The sequence below is a fragment of the Poeciliopsis prolifica genome, unplaced genomic scaffold (genome assembly GCF_027474105.1).
Source record: "Poeciliopsis prolifica strain line A6 unplaced genomic scaffold, Auburn_PproV2 SCAFFOLD019, whole genome shotgun sequence".
Lineage (NCBI taxonomy): Eukaryota > Metazoa > Chordata > Actinopteri > Cyprinodontiformes > Poeciliidae > Poeciliopsis > Poeciliopsis prolifica.
The window spans coordinates 3,530,984-3,543,288 of NW_026562394.1; the positions used below are offsets into that span (position 1 = coordinate 3,530,984).

At 36.4% G+C, this 12,305-nt stretch overlaps 1 protein-coding gene across 1 annotated transcript; it reads right to left on the reverse strand.

Annotated features, from left to right (window-relative positions):
- Positions 1 to 3,120: 3,120 nt before the first annotated feature.
- Positions 3,121 to 10,385, reverse strand: grk1b (G protein-coupled receptor kinase 1 b). The gene is given in 9 exon segments (XM_055043876.1): positions 3,121 to 3,959; positions 4,073 to 4,274; positions 5,447 to 5,493; positions 5,496 to 5,540; positions 5,636 to 5,719; positions 5,825 to 5,982; positions 6,189 to 6,316; positions 7,258 to 7,634; positions 10,292 to 10,385. Coding segments are annotated over 8 exon segments (1,299 nt in total). The 5' UTR covers positions 7,627 to 7,634; positions 10,292 to 10,385; the 3' UTR covers positions 3,121 to 3,693.
- Between the last annotated feature and the right edge of the window lie 1,920 nt (positions 10,386 to 12,305).

Consider the following 12,305-nt stretch of genomic DNA (forward strand, 5'->3'; position numbering starts at 1 on the left):
CAAAAGATCAATTTCAAGGAAATTATAGGTTTTTTTGTGTTGTGTCTAGGCTTTTTTCAGTGGACACTCAAAAAAAGCAAATTTCATATTTTATGTCCAAATGAGAAAATGAGTTAATAAACAGATACAAAAATTTTTTGGTTTCTGACACTATTGCATGATTAATCACTCCCCCGGGTCAAAATGACCCACAAACATTATTAATATCCCTCAGAAACGAACAGGAGGGTTAATTGCATTTAGGTTCTTTCTTCTTTGCTGATGTCAGTGACATCAGTTATTGCTCATAGTTACTGTATGAAATGTGTCAGGTAACGAGGTGTCTGTGTGTGTGTGTGTGGGTGTGTGTGTTTGTGTGTGTATGTGTGTGAGCTGTTAGTTTTGTCTAATATGTAAGAACAAGCGCCAGAAAAGACGGGGTGTGACATATAAATAAATACAAGTTGGTCAGCTGCCTGTGTCAAGCTTCAAATGTCTGAGTCAAATCCATATTCTGCATGTGACACCATCTTTATTTGTAATTATCGTGTCTGCTATGTGATGACTCAGTCTCTGATAATCTAAGCTGATAAAGGCGTTTGACTGATTCCCATATTTTTTTTTTTTTACGTCACTGATTTGTATGAAACGTCACAGTGAGAATCTTAAAAGTGCCTCCCTTTCAACCAACCACCTGCCTTTGACATCAAATATTACCTAACTAAAAAACAGATGGACTGTTTTTAATCCTCCTACTGAAACCAGCAGTGTTCTTTAATCTGAAGCAGATTATTCTTTTGTTGTGGTCATTTAAGATTTTGCATTACCTATTCATGCTGTGAAATTAAAGGCTAAGATAAAATGACAACAAACGACTACGAATTCACATGTTCTCCATCTCCAGGAACCATTTACTGCACATCTGAATTAGGTGCATTGTCACCCGAAGTGAGCAGTGCTGACTTCTTGACCGCTGCATTTCCGATAGTCTCAATAAAAAGGTTTTGCTTTCCTTGTGTTTTACTATTTAGGATTTTGGGACCTTCCAGAGTTTTAGAAGTTTGGGTTTTGAAGAAGGAAAACATTTGTTAAATACTTAGATTTATGAGTCAGTTATGTGCTCAGTACACTCAGCTAAAACCGATCAATCACTGTCGCCTTTGAGTCACTCTAATGGATCGGTATTTGCAGACTGAGTTTCGGTGAGGTCAGAGCTTCAGTACGGGTCTGTTAAATAGTTTACATATTCAGCCTTTTGTTGTGAACAGCTGGGTTTATAATATGCATCTGAGAAATGTTCTGGTAATTTGTGGTAATGATATATATTCACATATATGCATTTTTCACATCCCAGTTCAATATAATGTTTGCACTTTCTGTGCAAATCTCAACATCTTGTGTAAAATTTAAGACTGAGATGGATTTAAAGAGCATTAAACCTTTTCAGCTGTCCAGGTTTAGCTTGAATTACTGTTTGGAATAATGTAATAAATTATGGAAGGAAGTATAATGATTTTTACTGTGGTACTTTAGTCTCTAATTATTTCCTAAATAGTTAGGAAATAACCTGTGGTCAAATATCTCTGAAAGAAAAAAAAAAGCCAGTGAATCAAGTTTTCTGTTTTTTCTCAGTTGGATTGTATTCTAGTGTTGCTAAACCTGTATTTTTAAGTTTCTCCTTAAATAAAAGGGAATAATAAAGATACTTCTGAGGAACATCTACTTTATCACATCGAAACAAAGACTTTTTACTTATGATTATTTGTCTAAAGTGATTCAAAGAGACCATTATATGCTGATTCTGCATTAAACTCGCTTCATGAGGCCAGTCCACGTCTTGCATGTGTCTTGCTGATGAGAGCTTGTGAACCACACCTTCATGTTGTAATTCAGTGTTTGCTTGTCTGCGTTTGAATGAGTGCAAGGCGTGAAAGAATGAAGGTTACTTCAAGGCTTTGTGGGGTTAGAAGGAAAGCATTGATCTGGATAGGAATGTCACAGGTTGTTCCTGGAATCCCAGTTGTGAAAATCATAATAAGCTTTCAGGTGACGACGAAAACTCCTGAAAACTGTTTCTGTTTTTCAGACTTTATGCAACTAACTTTTTATGCAGCTCACTTTTGTCTGCTTTTGCAACAACTTAGATGTCTGGTTGTTTAGCCGTCTGTCTGTCAGTCTTCGCCACTTTGAGATGTGCTAAAAGGTGTAAAAATCTTTTTCATTTTGGGAGAGTGCGATACATTGAATCAATCAGAGAAATGCACATTTGTCTTTAGATATTTTATTAAGGAAATCAGAGTAAATATCAGCGCCTGAGAAAAGAAAAGGAAGAAGAAGTGAAGCTTAACACATAAAACTCTCCTTTTATGTCTTATCAGTCACGTACACGGTGCCTTCCTCCCATCTCTCTCCTGCAGGGAGTTTCTCTAAGCTTCTCCTGTCTCTGGTTAATTGGTGAGATCAAACCTGGTGCAAATGAGTTTCTGTTACAGAGAAAACTCTGTTATCAGTTCCATAAGTATGGCACTTGCTCAGAAACCTTCATTATCAGTTCATTCTTCCTGGTAAATAAGCAAAAGTTTTATTTTCCAAAATATTTCCTTCCTTTTGATTCATTTAGAATCACCTCAAAAACCTTTTTCTCCAGACAAAACAAATACCTAACTGTGAACGTAAGTAAGAAAAACTTGTTACATAAAATTTAAAAGTAACAACACCTCAGGTAAATGATAATCTTGTACGCAAAAACTTGAAACAAAATTAATGAAAAATAAAAAAGGAATAAAAATTATTAACACAATATCAGTCAGTTTGTTCAAGTTCAGATGTAAACTGTAAATGTTTTACCTAAGATTGAAAAGAAATACATCTATGATCAGCGTCCATTTCCAATGAAAAACAACCAGGAAAAATAAATATAATTATTTTAAAAAAAATTTAAAAAAACATTGTGCCCTAAGAACACAAACAATTTTTGACCTTACTTAATTCAAACCCACTTTTTTGTATTCACTAAACAATGTTGCTATTAAAAAAGGAAAATATATTTTAATTTCAAACCCTTTAAAACGAGAAAGACAGAATACAGAAAGACACATTTTCATTCATACAACAGTGACAGATAATCTTATAAGTTTACATTATATTCATTTGACTGTAGCCACATTGACATTTGTTAGGAAATACTTTAACACTGTGATATTTTATGGACTAAAAAAGACATACAAGTTGTGTATTTGTGCATTTGAGATGTGCTAAAAGGTGTTTGGGAAAAATCTTTTTCGTTTTGAGAGAGAGCGATACACTGAATAGAGAGAAATGCACATTTGTCTTTAGATATTTTATTAAGGAAATCGGAGTAAATATCAGCGCCTGAGAAAAGAAAAGGAAGAAGAAGTGAAGCTTAACACATAAAACTCTCCTTTTATGTCTTATCAGTCACGTGCACGGTGCCTTCCTCCCATCTCTCTCCTGCAGGGAGTTTCTCTAAGCTTCTCCTGTCTCTGGTTAATTGGTGAGATCAAACCTGGTGCAAATGAGTTTCTGTTACAGAGAAAACTCTGTTATCAGTTTCATAAGTATGATTCTTGCTCAGAAATCTTCAGTATCAGTTCATTCTTCCTGGTAAATAAGCGAACGTTTTGTTTTCCAAGACAAAGGCTAATGCTTAAGTTGGCAATATTTTCTTCTTTCCGCTCTGTTTCCGTCTCTCGCTCACAGCAGCACACAGACTCCACCTTTGGCCTCCACGTAGTTTGGGTCGAGATCATTGGGCAGCTTGCCACCCTCGCCCCAGACGTTCTTTTCTCCAAACACGCCTGTCTCTATCATCTCTTCCTGCCAGGGAAGCGGGATGTTTCCAGAAGCAAAATCATGGTAAAACTCTGCGTCCTCATTGTCCAGGACCCCTCCTTTGATTGTGCTGATGTCTTTGGCGTAGACCATTTTGGGATCAGGGACAAATGGTGGAGGTAGCACGCCTTTAAAAACAAGGACGATTAATCAGTTTTACTTTAGCATATCTATATCTTTGTTAAATCAACTTTCATTTGCATATTAGAGGTTTATTTTAGTTGAGTGCAGTTGATTTGACCTGCTTCCAGGCGCCCCCAGTTAATTTCTTTGAAGAATGGCAGATTTTTGAGCTCTGTGCATTCGTTGTCCTTGAAGCCCAGTCGTTTTGCCGGGTTTTTCTCCATCAGACCTTCACAAAGGTTCTTGCACTCCTTGCTGAAGCTCGGCGGATAGAAAACAGGATCATTCAAGGTTCTTCTAGCAACCTCGTCATTTTCCACCTGAACAAAGAGAAAATGTTGCCTTTTTATACGCTGCCTTGTCACATTGCAACTATAAATGTATTTGTAGGATTTTATGTGACAGACAAAAATTATTTTGTCATCTTTGGCTTTGTGGGTTTTTGTCACTCTGTGCTTTCCTTATCCTTTTATAATACAACAATTTTAAAGTTGTATTATGTGGCATGTTTTAGACCAATCAAGTAACTATGTTAACTGCAATTGTAAAAAAAAAAAAAAGAAAAAGGAAGAAGAAAAGAAAGAAAAAGCTATAGATCTTGAATATGACTAAAAAAATAATTTTTACTTTGTAATATAATGCCTTGGAAGTCACTTTAAAAATTTCTACTCTTTCTAAGACTCTGCCTTCAGGAAGTCATCACAACAGCATCTCACTGAGAAGTAGCTCCTATGTTACTGTGCACACTTCTACCAGGGGTTTGCTAATTGCAGCTGGCTAGTCTGAAGGAGTGGAGGTAAAGTGCTCTGTGAGGCGGAAGCAGCACGTCTAGATCTATCATGGCACTTTATGTCATATTATATCAATGGTTTCTCCAAGAGATGAAAGAATTTCTCAAACACTACAGGTATGTTTTTGATGAGGGAATAACATGAAACAGAAAAAGATGTGAAACTCAAAGTAGTAAATTTGACATAATACTGTCCCTTTAAAGTTGAAATAATCATTTCCTTTAGATCTTCTGTCCTGTTTTATTGCGACACCTCTTTCTTTGAGATCTGCGCTAAACTAAGTTTAACGTGTTTCCTGTTTCTGATTTCTTTCTCAGCTTTGGTTCAGTCGTTTCTCGTATTTCCATATAACCTCAGTTCCCTTCACGGCTGAAATTCACTTTGCTGATAGTGAACTATAATTTCTAGTAATCATTATTGTCTCTCATCACTCTGTTGTTGCCTTCCCGCAGCGCGTTTTTCCATTAAATCTAAGCTGCTATGAGTCCTTCACAGACCACAGAATCAATCACACCGTTTTAGCTAATTAAAGTCTGAAAACTCCAACAGTTCAAGGGTTAATAATTTTGTGTTTTTATGATGCAAAGCACTTTGAACTGCCTTTCTGCTGAAATGTGCTGTACAAATAAACTTGATTGATTGATTGATTGATTGATTTTTTGGGAAGCTTTAAAAATAAACTTATCAAATTAACAAAGTACCTTCTCTCCGCGTACTGTAAATGGACCTTTAGCAGCAATCATCTCTCCATGTAGTCATATTGTAACTTCTGTAGCAACTCTGGAGCCATAAAACCTTTAGGAATGAAAACAAGGTGATCCTGAATTTACAACACAGCATTCATTTTATCTGGACAGATTTTGATGGCACTTTTATTACTTTGCATTTACCTGGAGTCCCAGCATAGCCTCTAGTTTTATCTTTTCCAGGTGGAAGCTCAACAGCAAGACCCAAATCTGACAGCCGGACATGACCTGAGCAAAAAGGTCATGGTTTCAATGTTTGAGACGAGAGCCGGACAACATAGTTAAGTATTGAAAAGACATGAATCACTTGATAAAATGGAGTAAGTGGCCGACCGGCATCGTCCAGCAGAATGTTCTCTGGCTTCAGGTCCCGGTAGATGATCCTGTGCTGATGAAGATGCTCCAACCCACAGATAATCTGAGCTGTGTAAAACCGTGCTCTCTTCTCATCAAAACCTGGATTCTTCTCGTCTACGTTATACATGTGAAACCTGAGGAATGAAGAGCAGATGTAATACTGATTAGAGTAAAAACATAGGAAATTATTTTTAGGTCATTTAGCATCCTTAAAAGCACAGCCAATAACATTTGTCTCGATAGCATATTAGCTTTGGCTAATTGAAAGGATTTAACTCTGATCTCAAGGGAAATGATTCCATAACATGTTTCTTTCCTGCAGAGTGTTTAGAAAGAGTACTTGAGATCTCCACCATTCATAAGGGTCATGACCAGACAAAGGTCAGTCTTGGTCTGGAATGCATAAGCCAGGGTCACTATAAAACGGCTGTGAACTTTGGCAAGGATACGTTTCTCCACAATCGCACCCTAAACATAAAAAAAAAAAGCATTAACAGCACTTCCAGGAAAAGTCAACGTCTGTTTTACTGAACTGCACAATCTACTGTTCAGCATATCAGACCTTTTGTCCCCTCGTTGAGCCGCCTTTAAACATTTCTCTTTGAGACATGTGATTTACAGAGTTTCAGCGAGATTTATTAATTGTAGCTTCTTCTTACTTAAAGAAGAAGCTACAATTTTAACAGAACAAACACATTTTATCATCAGCTGGTCTGTGATAAATGCACAACAGATCTTTTTGTTTTTGAGATATGATTCATATTAAGATATTTCTCCTCACAAAACCGCATTTTATATATATATAGTCAAACAAATGGTATTCAAGTCATAAGATCCTTGTGCAGAGGGAGTGTTTGTGATGAGTTCAGTTGTTATTGTGAAGTCCAGTAAGTAAATTTGATCACAGAAACCACTGTTGTGGTTTGGAAGGAGATTAAAACAGTTTGGGTTGAAAATAGATTAGATGAGTTCGGCATGGATCTGAACTTTAACTGGAGACATAAATATACTTGATCTAAACCAGGTTTTGTAACCTTGACTGAATGTTTAGGATCATCTCCCCTCAACATATCGATGGACTTTTCTGGATACAAAGAATGCTTATTGTCTCTTCTTCTTTCAGGTTTTATGTGTCCCCAACAATGTGCATTTTTTTAATAAGTTCAACAACCTTCTCTCAGATTTATGCAATCCAAAACTAAGAGGGGTTTGATAAGTAGATTCTCCTATTTGGATCTCTGCAGCTCCTCCAGAGTGACCAGGGGCCTCTGAACTGCTTGTCTTGATAAGTTTACATTTCTTTTTCTACTTTCAGTAGCTGGATTGGACAGTCGTCTGCGTGGAGTTTAATGTTTGGGACATTTTAAGACATAACCCTGCTTTGAAAATATCTACAACCTTTTTGATGCCTTCTGCAGGAAACTGCAGAAATGCTTTGAAGCTGTCTCATAATACGTGTTGACCATCCTCCGGGCCTTCTCCTGACTTATACCTTAGTCTTCTATGTCTTTCCACAGCTCTCCAGCATCTTTGTAGGAGGCACTACTCTGGAGGAACTGCTGAAACAAGCGCTTGCCGATGGGTTGTTTGGTGCACATGCTTTCAAAGGTTGTGTCTACAGTGGTCTTCACGTGTTGGCAGTCTCTGACGTGAAGAAGCTTCAGCTTGGCACGCATTTTTTTGTCGCGCATGGCGGCGGCTGCACATCCATCCGCGCCGCCTCAGGCTGACACGTAAGCTGAGTTTGCTACGACAGTTTCCAAACTACCGATGTCCATCGCTTTACCTTTGTCAAGAGAAGGAGGATAAGAATATTAAGAAAAGCACTATGTAATGCCTTTAAAGTGCTTTGAGCTTAAATAACCACCATCAGTTGTTACACAGGCACTCTTTGCTGATTGCTTAAATAGTAATCACTGTTTTTCTATATTTTAAGGATGTATTGATAAATGATCAATCCTGGATTTGGGTATTGCATTGAGTGCCTATCAGCTCCGTTCAAACTAAAAGCCAATGGATGATTTGTAATCCTGGGCAGCTGTGGCTGCTCTCATATGTTTCTCAGAACATAAATCCTGAAAAAAATATTATACATTAAAGATTAAAATATCTTTGAAAAGCCTTTTTTTCTCTCTCTCTCTCTCCCTTTAATGAAAATTAAATTTTGCTGTTGTTCATATAAAGCTAAGATTTTGCTTTTCCAGTCACGGAGGACCATCGTCCTGCATATTTAAGATGACTTCCTGTTTGAACGCATACTGTGTGTTAAACAAATCAAAACACATCTCAAAGTCTCCAGGAAATTTGTCTTTCAGGACTGGATTTCCCCATCCACAGTGTGAAGAGTTGAGCCGATGTTTCCTCCAGTCAATGACATCCAATAAGTGACAGTTTCTGATAATGGGCAAAATGGGCAACCGCCCAGGGCAGCATCTTGTGGGAGAGCGCCATTGATGACATTTAAAACTATGCAAGTGATTAAGGCCACATTTGTGATTAATTCAGCCACAAACAATAATTCTCATATATACTTGAAAGCAAAGATGACTCAATGAGGGAGACACAGTTTTATTTAAGAGATACAATTTTCACATCTACTCTGTGAGGGACGTGTTTTTTCCTAACACTCCCACCTTCATTTTCCGGGAGGTTTTTCTCAGATTCCTCTGCCATTATCTTCCCCTCCTATAACAGCTGTATGTCAGATTATGGTGTCTGACCTCATTTCATTATATTCCTCCTTAGATATTACAGTTATGAACAGTCACAGTATTTTAACATGTCATAAGACTCAAATATTGGAAGTGGAGCATAGGTAACTTCAGATTCATAAATCAAAATGATTTGAGTGAGAAGTAAGTCTTCTGGCACCATTTATTAACGCATTGAGACAAATTATTCGCCAGTCTTTTCAATGCCAACTGGAGTCAGAGCGGACAGAGACAATGAATGGTTGACATTTTGGGGTAGCACTGTTTCCATTAAAAACCAGACTTCTTATTGTGACAACATATAGAAAACCAGGTAATTCTGCATGAGATTATAAATGTTCCTGCTTCTTGTTCAGGCAAGCTGCAACGCACAAAATGGGAAACGTATTTTAAGATGCTTATTTTAATTGTGCTTCCAATATTAATTTGTGATTCCTTAAATACACTTTCTTTAAATATTTAAATACTCTTTAAATACTTAAATAAGTCTCTAATACATCAGTCACTTACCTCTAATATATTAATCCAAAGATTGGCTGTTTAATCTACTCCTGGACACCTGCTTTAAACTACAGATTAAGGTATTGGAACTGGAGTTAAATGACGTTGGGATCTGCTGCACTCTGCTGTTCACAAGTCAAATGTGAACGATTGCTTCTGTCAAAGCAGAAACATCCTTCATATTGTGACAACAACCCTGCTGCTGGAAAACATCCCCAAACCACGACACATTTCTGGAGAACTGCTCTCTGGTTTACACCAAGCAAGTTTCCCTTCAGTTTCAGGTTCTTTTATCACCAGATTCATAACCTGCGTTTCAAATTCTCCTTTTTAAAAGGTCTTTTTTAAATTATTTTTTTTAATCACTTGATTCTTTCAGTTTTCTCAAAATTGGTGTGAAATATCCATATGTCTGAATATATAAGAAACTAGGAATTTGGTTAATTACATGTGAATATAAGCAAGCATTTCATTCTCAGCTGATTTTGTATTTTTATTTTCTTATACTCTCTCTAATGATGTCTCAACATAAATGTAAGCAATATTTCTTTATCTAAATTGAGTTCCTTTATGTCGCACAGTTTTTGTTTGTCATTGTTTTATTTTTTAAACATTTGTTCAATTAGGTCTAATTAAGTTAATAAATTAATTAATCAGTTCATAAATGTTAAATAGTTTAAGACTGCAACTATTTTTTTTATCTTGCAAGACTAAATCAAGGAGCAGTTGATCAAATATCTTTTTTAAATCAAACTATTTTATTTTCACAGTAAATATAATTTTATTAGTATTAAAAAGACATTTATTTGAGAGCAGAGCATAATGTGGATCAGCAGGTCACTCTGGTTGTTTATTTCATGCCTGACCCGGTGCTGTTGGAGCAGATAGTAACACGCTGGTTCTTTTAATCCATTTAACTCTGACCATAAACTCCACGGCTTTCCGTATGAATCGCTGATCTTCCTGTTAATTACCCTTCATAAACCAATGACTGTTAATTAGTGGTTCTCTGAGACCAAGCCTGACCTCTCTGTGTTTTAGTCATATGTAATTATAAAAGAAAAACAGAAAGAGATTTGTTTTGATCGATGTACTTTGCCTCAATTTTATTTCAGCATGTTTATCACAGTCAATAAAATCATCAGCAAAACAAAGAAATGTTGTGATTTTTGATTTTGCAAAGATCCCCGTCTTAATTGTTACATGCATGAGATAAGAAAGTGGTTCTTACCGTGCTGTTTTTCTTCCGCTTCTGGAAACACTGATTAAAATTTAGGACTTTAGATCCAAAAACATAAACGTTTTCGTCCCTCTTTACTGTTTTTTTTTTCTTTTTAAATCAATCAGCACAAGCAGAATGATCTCTGTCCTGTCAGAGAGCTCCTCTCATCTCCTCTTCCTGCAATGGGATGTGATGGGAAGGTGAAGACTTCAGGTTGAGGTTCACTCTGCTCCTAAGACGCCGTTTGGCAGCTCACTGGCTGCTGAGGATTACAGCCGGATAATAAAAGGCAGAAGCGACTTGGATCACTCAGACAGAGCCATGATCATAGGAAATCCAGCTCATGAGAAGGTTTGTAGCGTCACAGGTTTTTCAATTATCTAATCAACCTTAAACAGGATGATTTGTTTTGTCTGATCATTTCCACCCTTATTCAATTTAATGATATTTTTTATAAACTAACGAGGAAATAAAATGAGCAATAATGTGATTTCAGTTTGATGCCACAGAGTGAGGGGATTACAGTCCAGCTCGGATCTGACCGGGATTATTATCCTGGAAGTTTCAGACAAATTCATGTCTGCACAAGAATTCAGCATAACCTTTGAACTTCTCTCTGCCTGCAGCAGGCTTCTCGGTAATCAATTAAAAAGGAGGACATCAGAATTAAGAGAGTACGTTTCAGGTGAGAGGATTTAGTGGGTGGTTAAAGAAACGGAGAAGAGGGATTTAGATCTTGTAGCTAAAGAGGACAGAGTGATAGCACAGAACCCAAAGAAGCCCAATCTTGCTTATTAAGAATTCAATTTACATACTAAAATGATATCAAGTTACGTCTCTAAGATGTTATTAATTAACTACATCTAAAAGGAAAATAAATAATTTTTCAATTAATTTAACTCAGTAAAAAACACAGTAAATATATTGTTTTATACAATATTGGACTTTATAAGATTAAATGTTCTAATATATTGCTCTTCATTGCTCTTCAAATCAACATAAAACACACTTGTTGGTGAATAAAATGGCCATGTATAAATGTAACAATCCAGCATTTGTTTTATAATTCTAATCTGAGTAAAGTAAATAAGTAAAGTTTATTAATAAATCGCTTTTCACAGATATAAAATCTGTGCAACAGAAATCAGCCTTAAGACCATACAAAACATAATACCAAGATATTGTGTTTTTAAAAAACACAATAAAATCAAGAGATAAAAGCCTGGGAAAGTAAAAAAAAAAAAAAAAAAGTTTTTAGTTGCTTTTTAAAACCATCCACAGTCAGCAAAAAGGAGCTGCGAGGTCAAACTGCTCCCCAGCCTTGGAGCCACCGACTGAAAGGCCTTCTCGCCTATCGTCAGAGGACTTATCAGTGTTTAATAATGCCCTAAAGTTAAAAGAAGAAAAATATAACTCCTATTACAAATGTTGACATTGTTGTTGCTATAGTGTTTACATCTCTGTCAACTGATGAAATAGATGTAATTAAACGAGGTTTTGGACGTCAGTAAACTTAGGTTGAATTTATTTTTCTGTTTGGAGGATTAATGTACAGCGAAGCAAAAATGTGTTTTCAGTGAAGCGCATACATTAATGCTGCTTTGGTTTCAATTGCTTTATGCACGATCCTGTAAATATGATCTGAAACAAGACAAAGCCTGTTCATGGCCATCGGAAAGGCCCACGATGAGGACGAACACGTGTGTTTTTTTGTGTTTTTTTTCAAAGATGAGGTGTTCAAGGAAAGGATGAAATGTGGGATAAAACTGGGTTAGATGTAAATGTGGGTTTTGTGTATCTGTATCTTGTGCCGGAGAAACAGAGAGCAAGAAGTTTCTGTTTGTGGTTATGATGGACTCAATGTTGCCGTTCATTTTTGATTGTGACTTTCTTTTTTTTTCGTTTTTATCCGTCATGTGTGTTTCTTAATGCGTGACTTAAAAACACAAAATAGATTCAAATAAACCGGAAATCACATAGAATAAGAGTTAAATCCAGATACATTTGCGAAGAGGCCGTTTTC